Source organism: Plodia interpunctella, chromosome 23, assembly GCF_027563975.2.
Source record: "Plodia interpunctella isolate USDA-ARS_2022_Savannah chromosome 23, ilPloInte3.2, whole genome shotgun sequence".
In the NCBI taxonomy this organism is placed as follows: Eukaryota; Metazoa; Arthropoda; class Insecta; order Lepidoptera; family Pyralidae; genus Plodia; species Plodia interpunctella.
In genome coordinates, this window is record NC_071316.1 from 3,334,042 (window position 1) to 3,347,790 (window position 13,749).

The following is a 13,749-nucleotide window of genomic DNA, read 5'->3' on the forward strand; positions in this document are numbered from 1 at the left end:
TAGTTAAGTGTATTTAGCAACGTTGGTACATGATATTACTGAATAATACTGTTGTGGATCGGGCCGCGCGAACGGCCCCGTACGATGTCGAGTAAAAAAAGGACCCCATAACACCACCGAAGAACCGTGCTCCTAACGTTACATATAACCCTCCTCCCTACAAAGTTTTAGATTTAAATTACACCTCTACAACTCAATATTCAAATATGGACCTTAAATCATAAGACCGTAAGTTAATTTTGCGAGGCAGCGATCGAGATGCTACGTCATTTATATCCTATCCATATTTTCAAAATATATTTGAAGTGGTGTGATTTAGATCTTCGACTTTATTACACCTATAAATTCAATAACTGATTAATTTAATATTAAGGACACTACAGATAAATATAAAACGTGAGCATTCATACAGATAGGAAATTTATCATTCGCTTAACAATATTCGAAGTCATCCCGTGAACTATTCCCGCGCGTTTTGTTATAAATAACTTACAAAATCTATTTTGGCAAGTATTCTGTAATGTGTTTAACTTTTTTGCAAATAAAAAAAAAAAGTTTTTCTACTTGCTAAAAAAGTTATATTACATATATAATCCATTCTTCGTTGGAAAATAAAATAAACTCGAATGTTATAGATAATACTTAATATTATATTAATTAAATATAACATTTTGTGTTATCTTAAATAGAACATCTTAGGATGAAATTTAATATATAGATGCATATGAAAAAGGCTATAAAAGGCTGTAATATATTGTTATCATTTACATTATTTAGTTCTTATTTGGATACAGCGCGAATATAGTTCACACTATTGACTTCACCAATACATTAAATTCCCGCCAAAACGCAAGTTCTCAATTCAACGTTGTCTTTTCGTTTCGTGGGCACAACAGATAAAAAAATCATACTTCTAATTAATAATACGTATTACTACAACATTTTTTCTCTAGTACCCAATTATCGTTAGTAAAAATACCATATTTTTGTCTCGCTAAAGAATGGGAAATAAAGCTGGAAGCCAACAACAACTAAACTAAGGTAACTACATAGTTATTGCATCGTGGTAAAAGCGTCAAAAACTCACTTCCGGTTTAAGTCTTTACAGTGTGTATAAATCCTTATATTAGACATGTTCGCCTAACTTATTTAAAAAAATACATCAAAATTACCATGCTCAAGTTCGTAAGAATAAAAAAATGAAAGAAAAGGAAATAAATAAAAAGAAACCAAATAAAAAAAATCATTCATTTAATTCTCTGTGATAATAATATAATAATTTGTTTAATCATAAGTATCTGTAAAAGCGAATAATGTTCTATTAAAATCTACGTACAACAAGACATAAGAGCTATATCATTATACTACGCGGCAACGACAAACGAAGATCCCACTTTGTTAAATAATTTTCAATATAAAATTTTAAATAAAATATAAATAACCGAGTATTACTGTTCCAACAATTCTATAAATCTATGGTTGACCATAGACATTTACTATATATTTTTATATCGTGGTGTAACACTAGATAGGTTCTCCCGGGTAATGTAAGTGACACTACAACTTACAAATAAAGTTTAAGTTCTAGAGATCTGTGAATGGAAGGTATCTTAATAGACAAACAATGTAATCGATTGCATAAATACAATTGCCTATAGAAGCTTTAGTGAGATAGATATAATTTACAGACAGATCGTATTAAAAGACATTATAAAACAACTTTATCTAATAATGCCTACATTTGTCTAAAATCCTCATCTACACGCGATAAATAAAATAAAATGGTGATTAAATAATTTCTTACAACTAACTTATACCAAGCTTAAGGAAAGGTTTGAAGTGAAATAATTATAATATCATTTAAAAAAACTCGCTTCATAGAAGCGACGTCGCCCTGGCAAGCTATTGTTGTCAAAAACTGTTGTACACTCGCTTACATTTTAATAAAATATCATACAAAAACTTACATACACGGGTACTTAAATAATTATAATGCACTGGATGAGATAGCTTGAACCAGTTGATCAGTCATTGGTCACCCCTGACGAGGACGTGTAGAAATGCTTTATTGTGCATAAAAATATCCAAAAAATGTCCTCACAAAACCCCTTAAGATATCGCCTACGAATAAAAATTTAACCTTACAATTTAATGTAAAATAAATAGTTACACTACAACTAAAACCATCGACGGAGGGAAAATAAATTGAAATAATCATTTTAAAGCTGTATTCACAATATTCATGTTCGCGGTTGCGATGCGCTCGCTAAGTCATCTGGCTGTTTTTTAAGCATTTACAAATAAAAACTGTATGATTAGAGTCTTAGAGTTCAATGTTCCATGGCGAATGAGTTCAATTAAATATACTCATTTATAATTGATAGGAAGTATCAATCAATAGGATTGGTTAGCAGCTTTCGTTTCGAGCCGCAGTGAGGGCATTTGTATGCCGCCGCCTAGACAGTGAATGGCTATTTAAAGGACATTAGGAATGTTGTAATACAGCTAACGAGTTTCATATTTAATTGGGGGAGTATTCGCGATCGTAGTAATCCGTTTCTAGTTACATTTTCTGCACAATTAGTATAAATGCAATATGTCCATTCTTTTTATTTTATTTGACAAAAAATGTACATATAGTAGATAAAATTTATTCAATAAAACACATGTTTTGTCGATCACGTATGCAGACTTCATGCCATAAACCTTTGGATTAAACAAAATGTCACACAGCCAAGATTCGCGGTTCACGGCGGCCAATTTTATACGTGTTTTACAGCCAGACGACGTAACAGCGTATGTATATAGAGATCAACGCTGTCTCAATATGAATAAGACATGGTTAGCTGCGCTTTAAGATTCAATCGAACTCAACACGTACTTTTGAAGTTAATAATGCAATCGACAAGTGTTCGACAAAGCTCATTTTCATGTAGAAATCTCAGAATAAAAATATAGGAAAAGTAAAAACTTTCGTTTATATAAAAAAAAAATGACAAGCGACAATATGTTCCCTTGACTTATTTATTTCGTTAATAACTGCATTTTAAACTTATCTACCGAAAATTAATCTCACAATTGGTCTTGTATTGCATTATTAAACTCAAAAATATATATGTAATACGAGAGCGAATGTCCCATAATAAATGCATCTTAACGCTAAATATAAGACGGATATTCCTTATGTATAACAAGAGGACATAGACACCTATATTACATTTACTCGTAAAGGGCCGTGGAATGGAATGGATACAAAATATTACAAAATTCTATATACCATAGGTTCTATTCCGCCGCGAGCTGCGAAATCGAACGAATCTCGAACGCAACTCGTCGGAAACATATGGTAATGCATAATTATTTCGATTTCACAGTGCGGCTTCGTGATTACTACGAAACTAATGTTATATATAAACAATAACAATAATATTCAAATACGAATATTACAATGTAAATATTAGTTACGCAACTTGTTTAGTTATTACATGGGTATATTTAGAGATAAGAATACATGGTGCAATTCAGTTTAATTATACATTGCCACTTGTGAAACCTGAAGTTATAATAACAATATAAATAGGCTCAGTATTACCACGTTTATATTACCTCTCGCGTTCTATCGACGTGAGCCTTGATTGAAAGTTTGATACCGATACACATTACATCTACAGAAAAAACCCTTTAATTATTAAAATACACAAAATACAAATGGCACGACTATATACATTGGGAATTGACATGATCTTTACACAAAATGGCGCTAGGTTATGAAATAAATTAGGCCTTAGGCAAATTAATTGGTCTACACTAGTGTAACTTTGTAATCAGCGTAATTATACTCGATCGTAAATAAACTATAATTTAGTTTTTACACCACCTCTAGCGGTGATGTCGTTGAACTAAAATTCTATAGTTTTATATTTACGATCGGTATTCATAGATTATTTATATTGTTTGTCCTTATCTACAGAACGAGACAATACATGAATAATTAAAATAACAAAACACCCTGAGTAGTATTATAGTACACTTATTTATGAAATTATTTGCGATTTCAACATCCAATCAGATGCCTGCACGAGCCCTAGGTTGACACGACAGCGACCAATCAGCGACACGTATGCGTTTGTTACAACGTAAAAATTGTGCATATTAATTCTTGTCTACATAACTTTACATGGCCATTGCTTTTTAGACTGCCGAATTGAACATAAACCTTAAATTAAGAAAGGAAATAGTATATATGCCCTTCATTATTAAGAAAACATTGATATATAAATAATTAAGGACCAAAACATCTCAATACCTTAATAACTACTTTTTTAATGTGGAAATAAGATGTCCTGTTTAATTTATTAAAACAAGTGAGATAGCATTATGCAAGTCAATTGTTAATGAGGTATTAATTAGTACGACTACATTACTTTGAACTTATTCAACAATCTGAGAGCAAATGCCCCCACCCTATTAAGGATTTTATAGCTACCTAAAGAGCAATACCCCCGCCCCTTTGAACCGAGAGTTAATTTGAACTTATTTAACAATCTACAGGGCAACGCCCCATCCCATTTATGCGAGGATTCGTTTGAACTTATTCGACAATCTGAAATGCAATACTCGCCTTGTATTCTTTAAAGAGCTGTGCTCTCGCCCCTTATTTTTGCTTTTATCACTACCTAAAGAGCAAAACCCCCACCCCATTTAGCCTTCTATCGATACTAACGACTGCTAGGAGGCATGGGCATCTGCGCCTGAACGCCCTGCAAGTTCATTGGCCTGCCGTTTGGGTTGCCCATCCCCAGCCCATCTTGGTAGTTGTTTAGGTCCATCGCTGGCATGTCATCGTTCTGAAAGGAAATTACTAATCAGTACATTTGTTAACAAGATGATTTAACTTTAATATATTGCTTTTATCTATAAAATATATTATAAAGAGGAAAGATTTTTATTTTTGTTTGTAGCGAACAAACTGAAAAACCAGTAATTTTTATGAATTTGGCACAGAGATAGTCTAAACCTTCAGGAGTAACATAGGCTATCTTTTATTGACGTGGTCGATATACGCCAGTGTCAATTAAAATTGTTTCTTTTAATGAAGTTTATTATACTACTACACTCTTTTTTCATAGGTTTTTATTTATTCTACGCAGACACTATTTATAACATATCAAAAATATAATTTTGTTTTTCAACAGAATTTTACAAAAGATACATATTTGAAACTATTACGTACCTTATGTGTGTACGTAAGACTCTACAAGAAAGTAATATGTTAAAAGTTAGATCAGCAATGAGATGTGCTATCGATATAGCGAGATGGTTGAAAGTGACAAGTTACAAAAGCTATAAGCTATAACTTAAGAAGCCCAGATGATTGCATTTAAGGACCGACGTTGATGAATATTTTGATGTCTAGATCTTTCTAGACATCAAACTATTTTTATTATCGCTTTCTCGCTCTAGCGTTCAAGTAGAAAAAAGTCTGACCAGAGCTAGCTGGTTAAAAAAATAAAGCACATTGGATGTGGGGTGGTACGTTACATGGGGGAGTCTTTAAAACACATACAGTACAGTACATACTGACAGTGAGCAGTCCACGTCTTGTTTTTAAGGTCGCTTAGCAGCATTTGCTGTTTTATCAAAACTTCAGCTGGTCGAACTTTTTTACTTTCTTGGTGTATTGAGCGTAGAATCGGCCTGTTACCTTTTAGTAGATGTCACCTACCTTCCGTTTTGCAGACGCCAATCTAATTTATCTCCACCGAATCACCGTCGTCTTTGTTTGCACTTAGCGATTGGGGAGCCACATCACAATAGCATCATAATAGAAGGCCTGTACATTTCTTAATCAGAGTTTCAACGTGTGTTTCTTTTTGAGTTATTATCTATAGTCAAAGCAAGATATTTTTCAGTTAGTTTTTTTAAATCAATTATTTTAAATTGATTTAAAAAAATTTAATTTTTTCATGTTGATTGATTTATATAGATAAATATAATCGGAAATTAGAGCTACTCAGGTACTTATTCACGTCATATATTCTAAATGAAATAAATAAATTCAATAGTGGGGTTTGTGCCGAATTTTTAAGAAAAATCAGAGTCAATCTCTAGTGCCAATGCACATAACCCCTAGGTGTTCTAAACTTTCAAGTTTGCCGGCTTGACAACTGGCTTGATGTTTCAAGAGGCCAGCTCTCTCAAGAGAAACAACAAGTGTACTAGTGACGTACAAAACACTAAGCCGTTATTATTGCTATTGTGATGCGCAGACACTTACCTTGTTATACATAAAAAGTTAAAGCACACTTTAGGCTTAAGTTTTCTTTTTTTGTATGTATGTGCTCATAAAAGACTATTCTATTGTATTGTATACCTCACGATGCCTGCGTATAGTGCGGTCCTCGTACCGGGTGCCGCCGGTGGAGGCCATGGGTCTGCTGAGCGTGCTGTTGGCGTTGCTGGGCGAGTGCGGGGCGCCGGCGGGGGCGGAGGAGGGGGTGCCTTGACCTGCCCCAATTCACACTATGCGATACTTGCTACCAACTCCGCTTTTGTGGATGAACCTAGCGCGGATCCTTGTCATCCAAATCACGTGATATTGTGAAATACAAATTATAATGATCTCTGATTGGGTATAAAAATCCTGATTGAGAGGAGAGATGAGACTGAAAGCGAACGATTCCCATGTTATAGGAGAGTGAGAGTAAGTGATTTTACAATAATTGTTATTTAGAGAGGCATTGTATACATTTTGCAAAAGCATTTGTACATTTGAGCGAGGTCCTCATTTTCGCATGACTAAATGTTTAAACAATTTTTTTTCCTTTAGTTATCAACATGTCCAATTATTTTATATTAATCATAAAAATGTTACCCATAAGATTTCAAATTTAAAGAATGGTTATACAAATGTATTTTTACACGATTACGAAAACAGGTTCACCCACAAAATAGACTGTGCAATATTTAAAACAGCGCAAGATTCTCATAGCGGTTATTGTTATGAGAGTTATGATTAAATACAAAATAGATGACCCAATGACGTAGATCGGTATTTAAATATAGGCATTTTAGGCACGCTTTAAGAAAAAATGCCTTTTATTTTAACAAACAAGTGAGAACTAGCACATGTCCTGGACTTCTATGTGGCGAATTTGCATAAATTAATTAGTGAAGCTAAGTTATTGGGTCATCTACAATCAACATTTTGTACATATGTCACAACATATACACAGTCTGAAGGCATACACGAATGGATTGTATATTTGTATAATGTATATACACAGTATTCGTACACGACATCGTTAGGACGATAGAATTAGTCTTTAATGAAAGTTATTTAATTAATGTGCTGTGGTTTATTAGTGTTCATAAAAACTGTTTTCTTTTTGTTACGTTGCAATTGTTATGTTATTCGGAGTGACAACAAATTCAGTTGTTATTATACTTATCAAGTATTAAATGTCGAAAGTGACGCCGAAATTGAATATTTTTCTTACCACAAACTAGAAACAATACACGATGTCGCTGGCCACACTGGCTTAAAATCTCATTAGCGTAGGTTTTGACATTGTCAATCGCAAAAAATACTTTGAACCAGGTGGACTCTATCGTCCACAGTTCGTGGTCCTTCGAGCCGGATTTGAACCAGCGACTTATGGATTATTATTACCAGTTGGACTCTATGGTCCATAATCATCATCTGTGTGTAATATCATTATGTCGAAACACAATGTTATGCCCTCCACATCCCCCCCACTTACCGCTGCTATTAGAAGACCCTCTAGGCATGGCTGCCCTGGCAGGCGTGAGGAAATCCGCTTCGCGCCAGCCGTGTTTGCGATAGACCTCGCGTAGTTCCGCGTGAGACCACATCGTCATTAGCACTTGACCTGGGGATGAAATCAATATTCACTAGTGGAAACTGTGCACAATAAAAATGTAACGTTTACAAGCTACATCATGCTGTACTGCGTATAAACATTAGTAACGAAAATAAATATATAAATTTCAACACGTATCTTTAATTTTACAAAAGCCCTCCGTTTCCAATCACTTCTACCACACAATAAGTCACAATAAGTTGGTGTCAAAACAAGTATTTTAAATCCTTCCTTATTTTGTATCTTTCCTAGCCTATGACTCCCCTATGTTTCCAACCGATAGCAAGAACATATAGTCAGTCTTTAAAATGTAATATAAGTTTTACCAGCAAATTTGAGTACACGCGGCGTGTGGCGGTGGCGTTGTTTGGTGAGGTTTAGCAGTCGCTCCACTCCGCCCGCCTCCAGCAGCGACCGCGAGAACTCGCCACTCTTCTTTATCACTTCGTTCAAGGTCGCGAGCACCGCCGCTATCGTGTCGTCCGAAGTACCCTGTTCAAATGGTACGTTAGTGAGTCGCGATATTATTGAGCCCAATATAAACAATCCAAACCATTGCTTTTAAGAAATTTGTATGATAATGAAATGATACCAAGTCCTGCACTATGGGTGACCTAAACGAGATCCTACGAAGACCTACCGGTCAAAAACAATAAAATATAAAAATAAGACTTAAAAGATAATAAAATCGAATCGAAAAAGCTACAAATTCCCGGTGTCTTGCAACGTGTGAAAGAATTAAAGCTTGTCAATGTAATTATTTCACTCTAAAAAAATGGTATAAAGATAAATTGTACCAGTTCGTGCTACTTCGTGCCACTGCGTAACTGTACCAGATCCCGCATGGAGTACTTCACTATCAGCCCCTTGTTCCGCTTCCTTGTGCAATTCCATTCGTAGTAGCTCCTTCACTTGAAAACTAACCTTTCGCAACGGCAGCGCCTAGCGTTCACTGGCATTACACCCCATTAATTACTTTCTCTTTTTTGTATCTCTGTATATGATAGTCTTCGATCGCAACTGCTTATGAAAAATAATTTGGACCACGACGGAATGATACATAAACTTTGTATAATAAACTAAATAATTAATGAAAATAAACAAATAAAAAAGTATATTACCTGTTCGTGTTGCTGCGCCCCGCTGGGTAGCTTCTGCACCAGGTCCCGCATGGCGTACTTCCCGATCAGCTCCTTGTTCCGCTGGTCGATGGCCAAGTTCCGCAGCGCCGTCGCCACCGCGCACACCACGCGGTCCACCTCCATTCTCAGTAGCTCCACCAGGATTGGTAAACCTGTATAGATTAATTAATAGGTGCTTAGGCCCGCTCGTAATGTGCACTGGATAAACTCGGAATATATGTTTGTATAACCATGTATATTAATCTCGATTTAGATACAAAGCAATATTTGCTACTCGGTGATCAAAATTGGTAGTCAATTACTAGAGTAATTTTATTCAACAGTAGCGACGCCCACGCCTGACCATGTAAATTTAAATAGTTTTGATATATACTTCACAATTTAGAAAATAATGAGATGAAAAAATTAAGGGCTCGAGCGGCGATTGGCGTGGTCTCGATAACTCGGTGGTTATTATACAAAAATTACAATATATTGTCTAAATTAAACTAACCTTCATAGATTCAAAATTCGAAACAGTAAAAAACAGATTTAAATAATCAAAAATAGAACATACCTTTTTCTTTTCTGACCGCAGCCCTGATGTCGATGGAAGGCTGCCAATAGCAGGCGGCCAAGTTCTGCAGCGCTCCGGCCGCCGCTTCCAGGGTTTCCGGGTTGGAGCAAGTCTGCAGGAGCGCCATGTACAGGGGAACCACCTAAACAGTGACAAGTGTCAAAAAAATCATTCGAAAACGTAGGTAAGTTTTTGATAATAATTTATTTAATCTACAAAATAAATTTACTAATATTTACCTCTGGTGACCACAGCATCTCCGTCCCCTTGGGCACACTGTACCCCAGCTGCGAGGACACGCTGTCCCCCAGCGGCTGGGTGTCCGGCTCACTCTTGCCCAGAGGACTGGTCGAGTTTGACGACGAGGTGCCCTCCTTCTTCTTTTTACTGCCGCCGAAGCAACCGAGGTTTTCTCCTGGGTGAATAAATTGTTATGTCACTATTGAATACGTCACAAAATTAAAAAGTGTCATTGTTTACATTCGTATATTAAAGCTGAGATTTTATTGTAGATTTCAATGCTCTGAGAAATTTATTATACGTATCCTGTTTAATAGTGAAATGGAGAAGGTTTTATTACATCTGATTTTATTTACGGGATTGAAGCAGCGAGACACCGTTAGTTATTTATACTTGGTTATATTCATTACAAACTTTTGATCAAGACCAAAAGTTATTATCTAACTGATTACTGATTTCTTAGTAGCATGCAATTAGTAATTTAAATGTATTTAACCCGTCGATGGCTCAAAATCGAGACACAATAGATAAATTGTTTGACCGGCGCTTTTGCACCTTGAAATTCCATTAACGCGGGCGAAGCCGCGGGCAAAAGCTAGTGAAATATATTTCACTAGCATTAGCTTTTATAAAAGCTAAATAAAATAAATTAGTATTACCTTTAGATGCGCTGGCCTGTATCCTCGCCTGCCCCGACGACTGTGTGGGCGGCGCTCTTGTGTCGTATAAGGGATCTTCTATTTCTTGACATCTGTAAATAAAAGGTTACTTACGACATTATTACCATGAAGCTAACGGTAACAATAAGATTTTTTTGATCTAGGTCTATTTTCTTGCTTTATGTCTATACTACATACTCTTCACAATACATAAGGTTGGGCTATGGATAAAAGAGATAGCAGTATATGAATGTACCTTGTACATCAAAATGCTAGGGGAGGATTATCAGCATTTGGATAATGTCATGTTTTTATATACTTTTTGACTATGTACATTATATATTTAATATTGTTTTTGTGTTGTTCATTATAAATTTTACCACTGCGGCACCGAGGTCCAGTGGGACATCACATTAGGTAGTTACAGCATGCAGTATGTGACCTGTAAGACAAGTTGCGCAGCACGCAGACGCAGTTCTCGACGATCTTGGTGCCGATAGCGTTGGCCTGCAGCGCGGCGCGCACAGCGTGCAGCAGCGCGGCGGCCAGTCCGGCCAGCGCGCGCAGTCGGCGCCGCGCGTACTCGCCTGCGGACGACGCGTTGCGCAGCACGCCCGACGCGTTGCGGAACACTGCGGGGGCAAGGAACCTTTCTAACCTTACACTCTTCACTCTTCCACGACCTAACTCTAAAACTGTTACTACTAAAATAATGTAATTTGATATGGGTACATAAAATCGTGGGTAAATAAAATTATGAAATAAACATTCCCCTACGCGTGAAGTGGGAATGATGGTGTTGTTGGATAGCTTTTTCAAAAATATTAGGTGTTGGGAAGACCGTTTTTAGATTTAATAAATCGTACGTAAATTTTAAACCTTCAAGAGCTAACTTTCATTAGAATCACGAGTTAAGTACACATTGTATGCACAGATCGACATTAACAATTCTATAATTAACTTTACTACAATATATAATCATAGGCTTGTCTATATAGATCAAACAATGCTTCAACGCACCAGTAGACCAATAAGTGTCGCCAGGATTGGTGGGGTGCCATCCGGAGTGTGGAATGATAACTTTGTTGACGATGACTTGCGCTGCGTCGTCTATGATCGACTGCTTCAGGTCCTCGCACGACGACATGTTCCATATTACACCGGTCACCAGTTCTTTCACCTGGAAGATATTATTCAAATTTATTTATTTACACACTTTATTTCTTTGCAATATTACAAATTATCTTCCCATATTAGACAGTCACATGCTGTAAAAGTGCCCTATGTACTCTCCACCTTTCTATCTCCTCGCCAAAAATCACTTCAATGTCCATCTTCACTTCACTTCATCAGCCCTTCTTTCAAGTAAAACGTATGAAATTTGGTACACGGGTAGAATATAACCTGGAATAACACGTAGGGTAATTTTTATACCGAAATTCCCACGAGATCGAAACCCCGGGGCGCAACTTGTATATACCCCGTAATCATAAGAAAAAGGGCGGGCCATAGATGAAACACATAGCAATATCTGTATCACACATAGCTATATCTGTGGCCCCCTCTCCCCGCACCTCATCACTCCATGTTACCTCCATGTCAGTGGCGCGGCACAGCAGCGCCATGAGCGCGGGGATGCCGCCGGCGTCGCGTATGCAGCGCTTGTTCTCGTCGTTCTGGCGGCCGTACGACAGGTTGCGCAGCGCGCCGCACGCGTTGCGGCACACGTCCGCGTTGTCGTGCGACACCAGCCGCACCAGCGGCGGGATGCCGCCTGGGGGAACCATACACCACACCTTTATACTCCTTGTTTACAGTAAGTCTAATGTGGTGGTTTCTCTACTTGCCTTCCACACCTACTACCAATGCCAAATAGTCAATTTGAATATCATCATCCCTACCCTTATCTCGTCTTCTTTCTTTTCGAATGTGTTTTGCTAAAACTGGTGTCAAATTTGATCAAGTTTCCAAAAAACGTCTAACGTGATTTTTGAGACTACTATATAGCTAATAATAGTAGTAAACTAAATAGTCTACCAGGGTGAGACACCTGCGCTAGTTGTCTGCACCTTCATTGAATTGGCCTATGAATGGGACCAACCCTGTTTAAATGAGTTTCTTTCGAAATTCCGTCTCGACAGTGGTCGTTGTTATATTTATTTCAAATGTTCATCAAAATAGAAAGACATAATATTAGTATGGATGTATTTATCGATACTGACCTAAATTCCTAGTCTTCTGTTTGTTAGGGTCGTCCATGTAGGTGAGATGCTGCAGATAGGCCGCAGCGTTAGCCTTGACGACGTCGGAGGGGGAGTTGAGGAAGCCGATGACCTCGGGCAGGTTGGGGTCCCGCCACTGCAGCCCGCCGCCGTCCTCGCGCCCCGCCGCCCCCACCCCCACGCCCACGCCCACGCCCACACCGTGCACACCGTACTGCTCTGGAAGGTACATTATATTACATTATTTTCAGCTCAGCACCCAGGAGCTTCCCTCTCGTGGGAATTTTGGGATAAAAAGTAGTCCAATAGATTTAGCGTGAAAGAGTAACAGACATACATTGTCATAAACTTGCGCATTTATAATATTAGTAGAATTTTGAGCAATAATAAACATTTTGACTAGTTATTAAACAGCATTATATCTGACGAAATGCTATAAACTGATTAAAAGAATATAAAAAAATTAAAAAAGCTCTACGGCACTATTTCTTTCTTTTTAAGTGATTTCATTGTTTAATACTATTATTATTAAAATTTCTTTACAAAAGTTTAATCGATATCAAAATACGACGTAGTGAAATAAATACTTAAATGATAGTCATTCATACCTAGCGCCATGCCGGCCATCTGTTTCTGCAGCTCTTCCTCGTCCCCGTACATGGACTGCGTGCCCGCGCTGCCCAGGCTCAGGCCGTTCTGAGAGTCCTAACGAAGGAGGCACGATAACAATATCTTGTTAAGGGCATGTTACACTGATAAAATAAACGACTATAATACAACGTTAAAATACAATATGCCCTATATTACACTGATACATTTTTTATTTCTGATCGTTTCAAAAATCATGCCCTACTAATGGGAAATAGGTATTTATGTATGTAATTGCGTTTTCTCTTACAAGTCTTATAATGTAAACAATCTATATACAATAAAATAGAACTTTTAGGATATGTTCTCGTGATTAATTAATGTTTTACTTATGAATGTATAGGTTTGTAGTAATATTTGATTAATTCTCAACAAAATTCGATAATAAGTACTGTGTAG

The 13,749-nt window shown here is 36.9% G+C and overlaps 1 protein-coding gene across 2 annotated transcripts in view; it reads right to left on the bottom strand.

Moving 5' to 3' along the window:
- Window positions 1-1,234: 1,234 nt before the first annotated feature.
- Window positions 1,235-13,749, bottom strand: part of LOC128680118 (catenin delta-2) — a 40,254-nt gene continuing 27,739 nt past the window's right edge. The window contains exons 8-20 of one of the 2 annotated variants that reach the window (XM_053762932.1): window positions 13,311-13,407; window positions 12,703-12,921; window positions 12,073-12,254; window positions 11,501-11,660; window positions 10,923-11,112; window positions 10,481-10,572; window positions 9,821-9,996; window positions 9,582-9,723; window positions 9,005-9,177; window positions 8,210-8,375; window positions 7,764-7,892; window positions 6,374-6,507; window positions 1,235-4,847 (exon numbers count right to left, since the gene is read on the bottom strand). In XM_053762932.1, coding sequence (XP_053618907.1) covers window positions 4,719-4,847; window positions 6,374-6,507; window positions 7,764-7,892; window positions 8,210-8,375; window positions 9,005-9,177; window positions 9,582-9,723; window positions 9,821-9,996; window positions 10,481-10,572; window positions 10,923-11,112; window positions 11,501-11,660; window positions 12,073-12,254; window positions 12,703-12,921; window positions 13,311-13,407 — 1,989 coding nt within the window. In that variant the 3' untranslated portion in view covers window positions 1,235-4,718. The remainder of the gene's footprint in view (window positions 4,848-6,373; window positions 6,508-7,763; window positions 7,893-8,209; window positions 8,376-9,004; window positions 9,178-9,581; window positions 9,724-9,820; window positions 9,997-10,480; window positions 10,573-10,922; window positions 11,113-11,500; window positions 11,661-12,072; window positions 12,255-12,702; window positions 12,922-13,310; window positions 13,408-13,749) is intronic. The other variant, XM_053762933.1, reaches the window with a different exon arrangement.